The sequence below is a fragment of the Strigops habroptila genome, chromosome 16, assembly GCF_004027225.2.
Source record: "Strigops habroptila isolate Jane chromosome 16, bStrHab1.2.pri, whole genome shotgun sequence".
In the NCBI taxonomy this organism is placed as follows: domain Eukaryota; kingdom Metazoa; phylum Chordata; class Aves; order Psittaciformes; family Psittacidae; genus Strigops; species Strigops habroptila.
Genome location: NC_044292.2, coordinates 1,201,299 through 1,218,376, shown reverse-complemented (window position 1 = coordinate 1,218,376; position 17,078 = coordinate 1,201,299). Strand labels below are relative to the sequence as shown.

At 43.3% G+C, this 17,078-nt stretch overlaps 1 protein-coding gene across 1 annotated transcript in view; it reads right to left on the bottom strand.

Annotated features, from left to right (window-relative positions):
* Positions 1–43: 43 nt before the first annotated feature.
* The window catches only part of IFFO2 (intermediate filament family orphan 2), a 43,661-nt gene continuing 26,626 nt past the window's right edge, over positions 44–17,078 (bottom strand). The window contains exons 4-9 of the mRNA XM_030507624.1: positions 15,090–15,230; positions 13,204–13,346; positions 10,040–10,160; positions 7,949–8,038; positions 7,168–7,298; positions 44–6,430 (exon numbers count right to left, since the gene is read on the bottom strand). Coding sequence (XP_030363484.1) covers positions 6,325–6,430; positions 7,168–7,298; positions 7,949–8,038; positions 10,040–10,160; positions 13,204–13,346; positions 15,090–15,230 — 732 coding nt within the window. The 3' untranslated portion in view covers positions 44–6,324. The remainder of the gene's footprint in view (positions 6,431–7,167; positions 7,299–7,948; positions 8,039–10,039; positions 10,161–13,203; positions 13,347–15,089; positions 15,231–17,078) is intronic.

Below are 17,078 nucleotides of genomic sequence, written 5' to 3'. Positions count from 1 at the left end.
ACTTTAAAAGCATTTTCCACCCCACAATCACCACACGCAGCCATTAACCAGGAATTCCGTATTTATTTTAGAGTTTTTTGTCTTTTTTTTTCCTCGTCACCAGAGAATGACTGTGACCCGTTTCCATCACACCCGCTCTGCGCAGAGAAGCCCATGGGGGGCGTATGGCGAGCGATGGGTCGAGCGCCAGAGGATGAACCGCTCGGATGAGGACGGATGGACGCAGGATGGGAGAGCGGAGCAGGGAGCAGACCTGGAAGGGGTGGGTGAGGTTGGTTTTGGCACTAAAAAAGGAAAATGGAGATAATCCGCTGGAACTCGGAGGAGCGCGAGTGCTTCTGGCTCTTGCTGCAGGGGTTTCTCGGTGTCCCAGCTAAAGTGGATTAGATTTTGGAAGCCTTTGATGGTCCAAAATTCCCCTCCAGTGAGAGCGTGTTCCATTGGGTCTGCTCACAAACACCCAGCACAGGCTTCCAGCCGCAGAGGGAATCGATTTACATCTCCACTCCGGAGCGAGCTTGGGAGCTGGTTCATCCTCCGTCCTTTCCTCGCCAGAGATCAAATAGCATCATCAAGTTCAGTCTTTTTCTTGAAAAGAAGCTAATATACAGAATATAAAGCACAATATTTACACCAGTAACGGTAAACAGGTTCATCTCCACACTGAGCAGTAGTCTGTTTTCATGTGTATAAAAAGAGATTCTTACATGACTTCAGAGGAACTGACGAGAAGTGACACAGCATGGGGAAAGAGGCATCAATACCCTCCACTTAAACACCTTAAATAATAAATAATCATTGGTTTTGGGCAGAACTTAGCTAACATACACTTCAGCCACAGACAGGGTGGTTTACGGACTGAACTGAGTGTCTTTCGGTGAAATCACGTTACACAAGAAGTGTTTTTAGTGACCGAGCTTTTAACCATCCTCAACCCTCTCTAATTTAAAAGAAACGGCAGGATTTCAGATGAAACCTGTGCAGGGGTCACCAGTCTGGGCAGGCCACAACCATGGGGTGTTCTGCCACGGCAATGACACAGCTCTGAAGCCACCCTGGGGTTGGTTTTAAGCATCATCATCATTTCTTCCAAAGATAGAGCGAGCCAGACCTGTGAGCCCCATCACTGCTCACAGAAGCACTTCACTGCTGGAGTGCCTCAAATTAGGAGGGAATTGAGTTCTAGAAGCAGCAAATACCCACTGCTTAAACACAAGTTGTTGCTTCTTCAAAAGAGAAGCTTTGAAAGGCTCCCGCAAACGCGGAAGGGTCTTAAGACACTGAACTACACACAAAAACAGACAAGAGGAAACAAATCGAGTGGTTTTCACTGCTCTGCCAGAGACTTGTGTTCAAGCTTTTAGCGTTCCCCTCTCCAGAAACACGATGGCAAGGGACTGAATTAAGAATCTGGCAGGTTGTATCTCTAGTTCACCTCTAAAAACAGCAGTATAACACCAGGATACTATATGCTGCCTTGAGTGGCAATTTGTTTTCTCATGTAAAAGTCAAACAGAAGTTCGATTCTACTAAAAGCTTAAATCTGGGTGACTTAACACTGAAGGCAAAGCTTTTTAAAACCTGTGTGTTCCCCTGCAACCAAGTCCTGGACCAGTGCAAAAGAATAAAAAGAACCCGAAGTCCTGAAGAAACATATGGAAAATCCTCATCGGGGTATTATTAATCATGGAAGCACTAGGATTTCTTCATTTTGCTGTGATAAATCATGCTTTTTAAACATTCAGCTCTAAAATGAAGCACTCAAACGTGAAACACAACCAGAGACTTCCCAGTATTGCAATTCTCCTCCTGCATGCTCCAACACAAACATTCTTCCACGATTTTCCAGAGCCAAGGGAAACAAAAGGAAATAGCTGCTTTAGAGAGCCCGCAGCAGCGCTGTGGCAAGGCTGTGAGCACCCCCCCGATCGCCGCGGCTTTCCCTCTGCCAAGCCTGGACCAATGACCCAACTTCTGCTTTTGTTGGCAGGAATGGTTAGTCAAAATAAATAATTTCAGATCAGAAGCAGCTTTAGAACTAGATTCAGGCACAATTCTCAGCTATTATTTTGTTTCATCAAGTTAATTCCAATTTATGTGTGGACAAACATCATTTATCTTCCAGGCAGGTAGAACACAAAAGATGCTCTGGGGCAGGATTTAAAACTGCTGTGCCACAGCAGGTTGTGGCACAACCCAGTGTGCTGGGGGTTGGAACTGGATGATCTTAAGGTCCTTTCCAACCCAAACCATTCTGTGATTCTCATCACCCCGGTATTCAGGGGAGCAAACAGAGGTTCTTAGCCTCACAGCAGAACACCTTGCAATCAGGGGAAGGGAAACACACCAACACGGGTGGTTTTACAGCAGCAATGATTCTGCAGTGGCAGAAAAGCTGTTAACTGTTTGCTTTCCCCTTCTTGCTCAAGGAAGCGATGGGCGAGTGCTTCACAGCCATACCTGTTCATATTGTTTCCACATTATCGCTTGAAACCACTGGAGAATTTGGAGTCCCACCAGAGCAGAAGATATTTTACAAGGGAATAATTGCATTTGCTAACAGGGTTCTGTTTGTACTTTAAAAACCTCTAATAAAAATAGACTATATAGTGGGGTTTTATAAACAGATTACACATTTAGCTTAGCTGAGTTTCATTACATCCCTCCCCCCCCCTTAAAGAGTTTTGTCTTTAACTCGTGTGAACTAACATGATAATTACTAAGTCTTTGAAAAAACACATTTGTACCACATTATTCTTTGGACGTTTTTGAACATGCATCCACAAAAGCAACTGCCATTCATTTACTGAAAACAGTTGTGTTGTACAAACCCATTTTAGGAATCGGATCGAGTATTACACTGCTAACAAGCAAAAAAATTTGCTTCCTTGAAATCCCCGTTTAAAAAATGAGAAACAATGAGGAGGATTTTCGGATTGATAAGTCTAAAAACGTGTCAATATGACACCGCAGTAAGAATAGAAAACAAAAAGAAAGTATTTACAGCTTTACAAAGGAAAAAAGAAAAGAGGTCATCAAAATCATTTCCAGCATTTTCACCTCTGTTTTTTCTGGCAAGCTTTTGATCTGGTTTCTACGGAGTGGTTATATGCGAACAGAAGAGGACCACTGTCAGCTAAGTCAGCAGCATCGCTTGAAACTAAACCAAAGACCTCCGAGGGAAACTCTCAAGGACCGACCCTGGTGATCCACTGAATCCTACACAGCCTAAATAAAAATAAAACCCCGATCCCGAGTATGAAAACACCTTTTCTTCTTTAAAAATGGATTAAATATGCGTATAAGAAACAGACACCAACAACCATGGTAATTTACTGTCATACACATCACCACCATACACATTAATTCTAAACCCTCTACTCTAGCCCCGCACCCCTTACACTTCCCAACAGACACAACCCTACTACAGATGCTCCTTGTAATTATGGCTATGAGATAAACCCGAGGCTATAGCTACCTTGTTACAGCTGAAGTTCTGCTTCCTCACTTGGCTCTTGCTGGCAAACTGAGGATATTCTCTTCTTTCCTACCCTCACCACACCAGCTCCCAGTTTCAAGAGCCCTCAGCCTTTATCCTACTAGGACACTGAGTTTAAAAGGAAACAAACTCCACAACACGGCAGCAGCTAAGCCGGACGGCCGTTGAAATTGCTCAGTCTCTCTAGTACCAAAGGGCATTTCCTAACTGAGGAGAGCCAAACGCCAGCCTCCACCAAGGCTGGGTCACTGTGCAAGTCGATTGCTTAACAACGCCTCCACCAAAGTCACTAAAGCATCACAGACATTCAGCTTTGGCAGATGGTTTCTCAGCCTTGTGAGAAACTATGTATTAGCAGCTGAAGTTCATACAGGCTTCAAAACCTTAAGAGTACTTGATTGAAAACATGCAGTCCCAGCCCCCTCACAAAAATACCCCATCTCTTGTCCCCCCCACCTCCCCAACTTGCAGCCCTAGTGAACGTGACATTTACCACTTTGGCCATCTAACAAATAATAGGAATGAGCACTTTGGAATAAAGTTTCTTTTCCAGAGAAAAGTTATCTACATTTACATGATGAAAGAGGCTTTGAAAAAGCCCCTAACCCACACCACAGGAACCAAGAAGTTGCTAGCTACTCTATAAATAACTGCACTGAGTAAGGAAACCACCAGAATATCCTTGGATCCGTTTTCTTGGACAGAGGCCATCAACTGTGGATCATGACCTCCACGCTGTGGATCCAGATGGATCATCCCAGCACTCCTCCCCACTCTGAAAAACACAAGGAGCCTGTTTGATTCAAGTAGCCTAAAAGCACCATCGTGTCTAAGCAGGAGATGGAGCTGAACAGTGATGAAACTCCAGGCAGCAACATGGGAAACTCTGATTAGACATTACTGTACCCACAGTTACAGGGGGAACAGAAACCCTCTGAGGTCCTGCCCCTCTGCATAGCTGCACAAGACAGAGGCACTTCTGCCCAGGAACGTGCCATATGCTGAGACATTTGCACTCTTTTTGGAAGAAAGCAGCACTGATTTACATTGGGTGCATGCTTACAATGCAGTTCCACTGATTTCAGACCAATAGCCTGGAAACAATACTCAGGGAGCTAAACAGCTTGGCCAGCTTACCTTTACATAACACTGAGAGGGTGCTTAGATCAGGTAGTTCCCTGCCCAGTCCTAGCACTGCTCCTACATAGCAGCTTCTAAGCTTCCTGGCAGGAAAACAAATACATTTGGTATTTACTCCAAGTCTTGCAACTGCTAGTTAACTACACAGTTACCTTTAGGCAGTATTAACTACACTTTCAATCTCGGTCTAAACAAACAGACAATTATTGGCTGAGGTTTATACCCTGTTTTTACCTGGCTGAGGTGCTACAATTCCCATTATAACAATACCTGATGATGATAGAGATGCCTCAAACACCACCAAGACTTTTGATGCTGCTTTCTCCTGTGTAAAAATACGAAAAGATTGACAAAGTCTAGGTCTCCTCACTTTCTCACAGAGAAAGCACATGGCTGTCCCTCCCCAATTCTAGGGCAGCAGTAGTCTGGGATTCATTTTACCATGCCCTAAAAAGGATTACAGTATTTCCTGATGTTCAGCTTTCCTGAAGAACAGTGGTCTGGAACTCTCCCAGTGTCATGTCTCAAGCCTACGTCTATCCCACCGCATGTCAGTTTATCCTGATGCTTCAACCATCCCACTCTAAACATCATGAAAGCAGCATAAAATGGAGTTATCTCCCTGTCAGCAAAGTCAAATCTGCAAACACCACGGTTTAAAAAAAAAAAAAAGAATCCTGAAAAAGAGAAAAAAGCACAAACCACCACAAGAACTGAAGGGCTGATTCCCCTCCTAATCCAATCACTGGAAACAAAGGCATTGTAATATGACATTCCTCCTCAAAAGAAGCTCTACAGATAACTAACATGTGCAAATGTGGTTTTAGCTTTCCTTTCCCAAGAGATAACTGTTTCCCAGCAGGGACCAAACATTCCATATAAATAAGGCGAGCTTTTTTTTTTTTTGTGGGTTTTTTTTGTTTTTGCATAGAAGTTTATCAGTGATATTCCCACCCCATGGAACCCTCCTCTGTCCCCTGCTTTGCCACCGAGCTGAGACCTGCTGCTTCTTCAGACTCTGGAGTCGAGCAGAGAGCTTCTAACGCATCTCAAAGGCTCCTTCAGCCAGAAGGATGGAATTGAGAAACTCCTTTTAATATTGTAGAACTGCTTAATCCTAAAAGCTGTCTCTACCCCTGCTCTTATTTTAAATGTTTCAAGTTCAATTTGGACTGTTACAGTTCAAATTGTTACAGTTCAATTCTCTTTTGTTTGAGCCAGACTTTGGTAATGGCACCATAATTGTCTTGGGTTCACGTCTCGTTTTGCCAGCATTCCTTTTGCCAATGGGTGCAGCAGTTCAATAAAACCTTGAGCTTCTTGAAATACCCAGAGCCTTTGCAGCACCATTCTCTGCTGCCAACGGATTAGGATTTGTTGAAAGAATATTTTGTATAAAAACACCTGCTATTAATATTCCACTGGAGCTCAAAGTGGCTCAGCTTGGGGCAAAGGCACAATTAAAACACCATGTTTTCTTACAGGACTCTGCATTTTATGATTTGTAGAACAATAGAAATTTACAGCACCAATCCTTGGGTGGGGTGGGGATGCGTGTAGGAATGAGTCCTTAGAAACCCTGTGTGAGGGCTTACGAGTCTTAGTTTTATCTTCCCCCACATCAGTGTATTCTTTTATAATCTTTTCTTGTATCTTCCCTTTCACTGGAATGCTCCAACTATGTATCAGGTGACCATGGGCTCCACATCCGTCTCTCTGTCCAACTCATCCTGAATTTCATCTGTGTTTCCTGAGTCACTGCTGGCTACAGAGCTGGGAGATGGAGAGTTTCTGTGGGAAAAGTTGGAGAAAGGTTTAGACAAGGAATTAAATATCAATGACAGAAAGGGGGGAAAAAGGAACCTTTGAATAAAATGGTGGCTTTCACTTCCCAAAACATTTTTCAATGTACTTTATTAACATTAAACTTTGGGTTTATGGTGAATACCAGTAGTAAAACAGCTCATGCGCTACCATCCCACTCCTGCTTACGTACAAGCATAAAGGCTGCCCTAGGTTTACTGATGAGGAATGGACAACGAACATCCTACAGAGTTCATATAACTTCAAAAACTTGAGTTTTTCAAGTTCATAAACTTTATCATCATGTTCTTTTAAGCCAGGATGTGTACTGGGGGCAAGCAAGAGCTAAGAAAAACCCCTTATAGTATAGGGTCCTTAATGCATGAGAAGGTTAAAACCCAAGTTCTTCATATAAGCCCACAGTCAAGGTTTAATTTGGGCTTTTGTTTAAGAGTTCTAGACCCATGATGTTAAAACTAAACGTCTGTCAGAGTTAGAGATCCCTGGTTTTACCCATAGGTGTTGAATCCTTTGAGCTGTTACTGTGTGTAGGAACACACAGTTACTGTTACATGGTTACACAGTTCCTTTTTGACTGCTCTTTGTCCCCAAACAAAGCAACCTTATCTAAAGGACAAAATGATACTATTGCCTTTAAAGCAAGTTGGCAGGAAATAAACTAAACCTCTTGAAACACCTCAGGCAGAATAGTAACATCTTATTACCTGTCAGCTGAGCCTTTGATAAGCCTACGACAGGTTTCCATTTGGACATCCAGGCCCCTTTTCATACTACACATTTCCATGTATTCATGAAGGTGGCGATTCATGTCGCTCTTGGCTGTGGCCAGTTCCAGCTGTAAGAAGTAAGAGAGAATAATCAGCCTAAGTTGGTAACAGCTTCTCCCAGCTTCACTGCATTCTATGTACTGGTAGAGATACTAAAGCTGCACAGAGCCAAGCCAGAACATCCACAGCATTTATGTTTAACCTCAGCGTTGTAAACCACCAATTCATTCATCAGCTTATGAAGTGCATTTTAATCAGAGCTCAATATCGGTTTTAAGCAGCCCTCAAGTTGGGGTTTTTTTCTGCTGCTTGGGATCTTGTTTGTCAACATGCAGTAATTAATGAAAGCACATTCTAGGCAGGACAGAGATTTGGAGAAGCTACAGCTGTTGTGTCTGGCAACCTCTGAGAGTACATCTTGGAAAGCATTTCCCAGTGTGACAGTGGATATGCATGACAAATAGGGGAGAAAGAATAATAGTGCATTTTTGTTCTCTTTGTTCAGAAGGTTCTCTCTCTACCAGCTACAGATTTATGCTTACTCAGTAATAGTACTGTGCAGAGAATGGTATTTAGAAAAGAACCCCAAGGGTATGTCAGAGGAAAATGCCTTAGATATACAGACATTCCACCTTTCCTCTGTGCATACACTGGACCAGAACACTGTATGTTTTCATCCACTAGAAACAATTCATATTGACATGAACCAGTTCCTTACCTCTATCTGCCCTATTGTTTCCTGGTATTCCTTGTCTCTCGTTTTAAAGAAAGACTCTGTTTCGTGGATCAAGTTTCCCAGGTTTTCTTCCTGCAGGGGAAAGGAGGACACACAGAATTAGCAAGAATCTAATAAGGAATTCAGAAGGTTTTCTCGTTTAACCTCTCCAGCCATGAAGCTTTGTTTTCCTTGCATTGACCATACTGCCACTTACAGCTTTGCACTGGAATGCTCATTTTCCAGTTGCATATTATTACTCTCAAGTCCTTTCAGTCTCCCTTAGCTCACACCTATGCTCTGCAGGAATTGTTTCCTATTGAAATCTGTAAGTGCTAGATAAAGCAAGCTCACTCCAGCATACTACTGATGAAATGCCACATGCAAGAACACATGCTGTCCGATAGGAAACATCCTGCCAGACAGCAGCTCCCATAACATCATCACTTTGGACTGTCAGTACAGTCTAGGCTTCAAAACATATGGCATTATTTCATGCTGTCACAGAGACTAAAACAACGTCACTGCTCTCCCTTTCATGTTATTACGTACCTCCCTTTTCCAGAAAGAAAAGGAATATCAATTTAATGCAACTGCACTGATGAGCATTAATTATGTTTCCATCCTCTGGTCATATCTGAGGCAGCTTTAACCAGGATCATGCCTGGTATCAGCACCAGGCTATCCAGCCTATAGCTACAAGAATCATTCCACTTATCCTTTTATATGCAGAAGTGCTTTAAGGAGGAAGGTCATAAAAGAAGGTGGCTATGGCACTGTGTAAGAACTTGAAAGGAATAAAGCCACTGGAAGGAACATTCAGACATGTAAAGCACGATGTTAAAGACCAGGCACAGTCGGAGCAGTCTTTATTCTGAATCTCCATCTACAAGACAAATCTACCCTTTCCTTGTATAATTTTCATTTAGAAGGATTTAAGCTGCTTAAAACCTTTATAGAGTTTTTGCACGTAAGGTCTGAGTTCGGCAATATTCCTCTGATAGCTGTGCTTATACATGCACACATGGGCATATGCAAATCAATCTGTCACTAATTCCAGCACATGGCTGCACATTATCACTCTGCCACTCTCCCTGCTCAAAAGACGACACGTAGCTAAGCACACTGCTTTCTGCAGCCCTAGCACTTCTAAGTAATCTCTGCAGTTTCAGAGGATGCCAGATGATACACAAACGGGAAGACGTAACATTAACACACTCCTGGCAGTCAACACAAGACAATATTCAGGAGACTGCTGCCTCAGCATCTTTACACTACAGCGCTGATGGAAGGAGGCAGGATTATTTCTTACCTACTGCTGTTGTGCTGCTCAGTAATGAAATAATAGCATTGCATTTAAAGACTACCCGCACAAAGCCTGACCTTGGCATTTCAATCACTCTTTAGGCTTGTTTAAAAAGGCTCAGGAGCCACCGAATGAGGCAGCATGCAGCCATTAGCTTATTTAGTGTGGGATCTTAAGGATTAAAAGCAAGCTGTTTATTATCCACCAACGCCAGGAGAATCCTATTGACTAAGAAGATGGAAGCACAAGATTCATGGCTTTGGAAGATCCCTGGGGCCTTACGCAGTCTTGCAGCCACAGCTTCTTTGTTTGTGATGGGATATACATGCTTTAACACCTTCTACAGGCCATCCTGAGTTTATTTTCCTCCCCAGTAAACCGTGCCATCGTGTGTGCTACATGTACTATTTTGACAATTAAAATGTGAATGATAATCTGCAGAGATGCTGTGTAGAAGATACATGGCTCAAGATAAACGACTGTTTAGTGTGACAGATGATGTGATGCTCCTGTAACAGCCAGACACATTGGATCTTTTGACACTCACTTGGTACTTTTAAACACTCAGTTTGAAGGAGCAGAAGAAATGAAGTTTGACAAATAAACTGATTGCGCAGATTGAGAAGCAACCAGAGAGAATGCACTAAAAAGATTTTTAAATCAAAGCAAGTTTGTGTGGCAAACTAGATCTTCAGTCTAATATCCAAAGGCTCAGATGGCTGCAAGAGCAGCTGAGGGGTACAGTTTCTGCAGAAAACAGTTTGAGAAAAGCAGGGAAATAAACTCACCTCTCCTTGGAGGTCAATGGAAGGATTGCAGTTTGTGAAGTCTTCCCAGAGCAGCAACGTTTCCTCATTCTCCTCCCATGTTAAACTATCACAGTCGTCATCAAAATCGAATGTCTCACGACTGTTAAGGGAACAGAAAAAGCATTAGTGAAAACTACTCCAGCACCACTCCTCTAATTAATCATTCTCTAATTAATCATGAAAAAAGGGGCTATGAGAACTGAGGGAGGGAAACAATGCAGCAGCTGAAAATCCTCCCGGGTTTTACAAACAGGCTTTGCCACTGACCAGGTCCCTCACTCCTGGGCTCTTTGCCACCCCCAAGCAGAATAAAAGCTCCTTGTTAGTATCCCCAATGCCAGTCCACAGTCCTAGCTCTGTCCTCCAGATGGTGCTGCACATTAGTTTCCCCTGTTTGCAAAACCACAAAAATGTTTGAAACTATTCTTTTTATACATGGGAAAATGAGCCCAAACACAGTGTGAGGAGTTTTACAAGAAACAACCACCAGAAGACTCCCTGCTGCTTTGCATGTTGAAGTTCAGCCAACATTTCCCCTGCAGCACTTAAAACACATGATTTCCAAAAGTAACAATGATGAAAAACTGAAGCCCCAAAGCAACATGCAGGTGAGCAGAAATACCCACTGTTGACTTGAACAACAAAGATACTACTACAGCCACTTAAGACTGAGAACAAACAGTGGCAAGAGTGGCCTTTAACCTTGTTATTTGGTTAAGTAAGTCCCTTTAGTATGTTCTGTTGTGTAATAAAGGAAAGTTTTAGAAGGCACAGAGTCCCTTTTGGTTTGAACAGCAGCAGAGCAGAACACCAGTAGCTGCTTCTTGTCCTTGCTAAGGAGGCCTGACAAAAACCTGAATTTGCTCCCAGAAGCAGCCTGCTCATTTCAGACTGATGCATTTTTATTGCTTGAGCTCACTTCCTTTTAAGCAGATAACATCTCAGTCCGGAAGCAGAGGCCAATACTGTCTTCAGGACGCCGAAGAGCTTGGCAAGAGACAGGCTATTTGCCTGGACTCAGCATGACTTTAAAAAGTCATTAAACCAAAAACCCCTATAAACTTGGACAGACAGAATCATGCCTTTTGCAACTTTTTCACATCAGTTCCTTTTTGCAAGAGCTATCCTTGTTGGAGAGCACAAAGGCTCCAGTTCTGGCTGCTGCTTACTTCAGACACACACTCTTCAAAGCTGACTGCATTGACTTTTTACTACTAGACACTTAAAGAATAAGTTTGTTACAGATAAAATGCAAGTTGCTTTGTTCCTGTGAATGACAGAAGCTCTTCAGCTGTGTATTTTCTACTTCACAAAGACACCAAACCCAGACATCCTTAGAAATGTACCATCCCCAATAAGCCACGAACACTGTTCTAGATCAACCCAATTTGAACGTATCGACAAGAGTCCTGCAGTGCTTTGTGCCATGTGTAATAGGACCAGGAGATAAGAACTTCATTAGCAGCACCAATAAAAACCAGGTATCACAGGACAGGTTTAGGAATAAAACTAAAAGCTAAATGCAGTACCAACCTTGTAGCTAAATTTTAGCCTCTTGCTTTTCTAACACCTACACACTCTCTGCTGTCACACTGAGTTTTAGCTATAGAGAAGTCAAAAATCTATTTATTACACTGCATATTATTAAGGCCTAAAGATATCTAAACCAAGAATCCTAACAAGAGGAGTTACCTATGACTTTTGCAAGAAACATGCCCTCCTGGATGTGAAATTCAGGTAGAAAGACAGACATTCCATGAAAACAGAACTTTAGGGAAGAGCTGATGACAGAAGAGGAGTTAGTGCTTCCTGGAAAATTTCTTGGACTCCTACGTATGAAATACTGTCCTACATTGTGTGGGAAAGCACTGGGAATTCTTCCTTCTGCAGTCACTGCAGGAGTTGGCAGAAATCACTGCTATTCAATGCTGGGGAAGTCAGACCTACAGTGCTTGCTGGGGATATTCTCTGCCAAAAGAAAACAGCAGAGACCCTCAAAAGCCTCACCAGGCTGTGGCCACCTCCATCATTTCTAGAACAGGAGAAGAGAACAGCAGGACACAGCACCAGCCAGCTTCCTGCACTGCTTTGTGTGCCACCAAGGTGCAGAGAGTCTCTTCTCGAGTGCTACAAACTTCCGAAGAGTCCAATTTTGGAGTCTTTAGGCAAAATAAACGCCACTCCTTCCAGTTGGGGAGATCAGATTCTGCAGCAAGACTTACAACTGCTAGAACTGATCTTCTGGACAGACCCACCACTACCATTTGCCTACAGCTCCACTGAAGAATCATGCAAAATACTAGAGAAGTTTGTATCCACTTTGAACTGAGCTTTCAGTGACCTTGCCAAATTCCATCCAGCCCAAGCAGCAGCGAGGCTCTTTCCAAAACTCTAGAATCTAATTTTCAGCCAAATATGCAGAATAGAGTCAAGTTTTGTACTTTTTTTTATGGTGTTGCATATTTCTTGGTTTGCTACTGTTATAACAGTACTGCATTGGAATACTGCATACAGTTCTGGTGTCCCCAACACAAGAAGGACATGGAGCCGTTGGAGCAAGTCCAGAGGAGGCCACGAGGATGAGCAGGGGCTGGAGCACCTCCTGTATGGAGACAGGCTGAGAACATTGGGGCTGTTCAGCCTGGAGACATCATAGCAGCCTTCCAGTATCTGAAGGTGGCCTGTAGTAATACGACAATGGGTGATGGGTTCAAACTTAAACAGGGGAGATTTAGGCTGTATAAGGAAGAAATTTTCACTGTGAGGGTGCTGAGGCGCTGGCACACGGTGCCCAGAGAAGCTGTGGCTGCCCCATCCCTGGCAGTGTTCAAGGCCAGGTTGGACACAGGGGCTTGGAGCAACCTGCTCTAGTGGAAGGTGTCCCTGCCCGTGGCAGGGGGTTGGAACTGGGTGAGCTTTAAGGTCCCTTCAACCCAAACCATTCTATGATAATAGCTTATAGCAGAAGTAGATGTTTGTAATTTTTTATATTCTGTATGGTTCCCCCTACTTAAGGGAGAAACAAAAATCAGTTCGTTTTATTTGAATTTCCAGAAAACCCTCAAGCATGTGGCAGCTCACGTGTTCTGGGACTCAGTCTGCATTTCAGAACAAGCTTTCCCCACGTTGTCCATGATACTCACAGCTGATTAAACATACGCTTCATTTCATCTGTGATGTTCAGGGAGCAGCTGACCTCATCATCAGAGAACCTGCTATTGTCTCCATCCTGTTCAGAGAGGTCATCATCAGATGTGAGCTTGCGTTCTTTCTTCTTGGAAGCCACCTTAATTGGAGAGAAGAGCAGTCACTAGAAGGTTCAACTGAGGTGCTGCACCATGAGGGGCAGAAATAAAGAAGGAGAGGCATTAGGTTTGAGCAGATATAACTGTTCATCAGGTCCCAGGCAATTCAGGGCTTGCTTGTATTCAAGACAGGAATTGCATCTGTTAATGAGTGGTGAACACAGAGCACAAGGAAGCAGTTCAGGACAGGGAAGAGCAAAGCAAGCTGCAGGCTGCCAGCGCTCTACAGATGTTCATCTGCTCACTGGCATTGGTCTGTGATCGACCAGAGAACGTGCAGAGGTTAGAATGATACAGGGAAAAGCACAAGCTGGCAGGAGTGCCCAGGCAGCAGGCTTGAGAGCAATGACAGAACTCTCCCTCTCTCCTGCCACCACCACAGGATTGAACTACTACAAAAGAGCAGACAGGAAGCCTTGCTAGATAGCCTTGATTCAGGGTCATTCCCACCCCAGCAGCAGAGGCAGACTGCTAATCTTCAGGTTGACAGAAGAAGGGTTAAACTGAACCATGAAAATGCCTGGACAACCTCAAAGAAATGAAGTTCAGAAACATACAGAGAACTCAAGGGATGCCCCTGCAAAGGGTGCAGAGGATCACTTCTTCATCTGAGGACTGTGAACAGGAAAGAGATTCACAGATGGTGCCACAGAGTCACAAACACAGAGTCCACTCCTAACCTACTCCAGGTTTTCCTCTACTCAGCATATAAACCATCCCTTACTGGTATTGTTCTCCACAATGATCACTGTAACCACTGCATGCTTGACAAGAAGTGTGCTCTGCAGTTACCTTTGAGCAGAAAGATATGGCAATTCTACTCAAAGACAAGAGGGAACCACTAGCACAATGCAATGGCTCAACATGCTAGAAAAATAATTGCCTTCCATAAGGAAATCTGAGTCTTTTGGGATACAACAGGGAAAAAGAAAAAAAATCCATCAAACATTTAGGCAAGTTCACTATAGCCAGGAAGCACAACCCGTAGAGACCACAAGGATCTTTCACAATGGTTTTGTACAGCATTTAGCACACTATATGGCATCACTATATGGAGAACAGCATCAGACTTATTGAAAGACTGAACAAGACACACTTGGATCAAAGTAGAAGGAAGCTGGATTAATCACAATTGAAACTGCAGCTGGGACAGAAGACCAGCTGCATCAGGAGTTACAGGTTTGCTCCACACAGAGCTGTAACTGCTTGCTTTTGGAGCAAATTAAATCACTTTCCTACTAGCACCCAGGAGCCACATTAGGTCAATGAAAGCAAGGGGAGTTTCTAGTTCAAAGCAGTCATAGCTCACCATCACAGAAGCGTTATTTCTGGCCTCGGAGGTTGAGCCAGAAATAAGAACATTCAGATGACAGTTGTAAAAGCTTAAAACCCCTCACTTGTGAAGGGAACAAATGTGAGGAAGCCATTTATACAAACCTACACCCTGTAATGCTTTTTTTCCCTGCATTCCTTGTAGACTAGCATCAGACTAAGAGTGTGTCTTAAAGGTCATCCTGAGGCTTCTTATTTTAAACTCTCTAAATGTTGTGCTCTAAGTACTACAGCAGAAGAGAGCTACACTCCAAGACTGAGAAAGAAGAAAATGTGTCTGCACAGAGAAATGTCAGGAGAAGGCAAATGACCTGGACCACACTCCTCAACGTTGCTCCCTCTTGTCCCCTCACTCTTTGCCCTACCCTATGGAAAATTCATGGCCTAATCACCTGGAATATCTTGGAAACGTCTTCAGAGTTGCGCTGCTGCGCTACATCACACAGCTTGGCTGTGATATCGATTCGTCGACAGATGTCCATGTCCACCTTCATGGCCTTTTCTTGAATCTTTGTGTCCAGGTCTGTCATGGGCTGCAGGAAGGACAGTAGTGATTATCCTCTATTATTATACAGTTCAGGAAAGAAGAGATACCCCTCAGTATCTCTCTAACCCCAGGGCATACCACTCTTAAACAATATTACATCTTGTTCTCCGGGAAAGGCAGTACATGGACAATCTAAATGGACTAGACAGCTAACAAATAACATTCATATCTGAGTCCAATAAAGCTCCAGAGTGTTCTGCCACTGAAAAACCTATCCCCACCCCAAAACAACTGCTAGATGTGGCAACAGGCAAATTGTATGGGACAATAAAGCTTTAAAAATGGAGAAGAAAAACCCTGTTGAGATTAGGCATTACAAAATAAAATCTAAGACCTGGGCAGTATCCAACAGTTCCCCTCCTTTCAGACAGGGAAACTGTGCCTGCAAGGGGAAGTTGCTTTTAAAACAGGCTCCAGGTTACACATGAAAACACGAACTCAAGACTGGATCTAAAGAGATCCATGGAAACTTGTGACACACAAAACACTCCCCGTGGCATTAACCTGGCTTCCAGCCTAGCAAAAATTCTATTTGAGAAATATCTTGTCTTGCTTCACTCTGGGCAGTAATTATAAACATCATTTATAGGAGATACTCCCACTTAGACAGTACATCTGGCTCCTTATGAAGAAACATTAAAGCAAAAAGCATATTTTCCAGCCTAGACAAGACTTACTCTGCCAGAAAGTACCACTTCAATGGCCAGGCAATGCTTCCTCTGTGACCAGAAAAGCAGAAACACTCTGCAGAGCATTCTTAAATACCAAATCCCTTTTCCAAGAAGAAAACTTTGGGGTTAGGTTTTTTGTTTGGTTGGTTTAGTTTGGTTTTGGGTTTAAACTATTAGAAGAGTTCTTCTCCAGCCCCTGCCAACCACCTTTGGACAAGCTAGAGATCTCTGGTTTACAACCACACTGAGAAGAAGAAATCTCTAAACAATGAGACACTCTTAAACACTCTCTTAGTTGACAGGTACCAGCAATTCTTACCCACAGGAAGGCAAGAGCCACATGCCAACATCTTGCATTTCTCTGCTCTAAATATTTAGACAGCGAGATTCAAAACAAGCCTTCTCACTGCTTTCCTTATGCTCTCTTCTCCCTTACAGGGTCTGCAAAGCCCAAAGCACACTTGCTCTCAAGTTGAGGAGGATGTTTGCCTTCACCACCACCCTTTCCATACACATGGAGCAACATTTCTTCCTCAGTGAAAATGTCATGACAGTGATGCAGCCCTAAGGAGTTTCTCCCTTTCACACTGCCTCCAACCAAGCATGCCTGTCCTTGATTAAACACTAAAAGAAGAGACAGCTAATTGCCAAATTTCACACGAACAGATCTAGTGGCCCTGAGAGAATGTATGTGACACCAGGGAGCAGGTTCTGCAAGTTTATATAAAGTCAGAAGGAAGCAGTTCTATGCAAAATTACTGAATAAATAAGCATAATAGGACATATTCATTAGACAACTGGCATCTGCACTACTTCAGTCTTACAGAGAACAGCACCTTACTTAATGTTCACTTGGCTTATCTTTCTAGACACCTGCATGCGTACATGCTCTCAGTATGCTTAAGTGTTCAAGGCCAGGTTGGACAGGGCTTGAAGCAACCTGGTCTAGTGGAAAGTGTCCCTGCCCATGGCAGGAGGTTGGAACTCGATGAGCTTTAAGGTCCTTTCCAACCAAAACCAGTCAAATTATCCAGTCACAGCCTAAAAGATCCCCAGCCTTGAAGTGAAGTCAGGATCTAATGAGACACAAGTCTTTTACCAAAACAATTAGGTCGAAGAAGCACTGGAAACAAAGCCAGATACTTGAACCAGTGATACTCGGT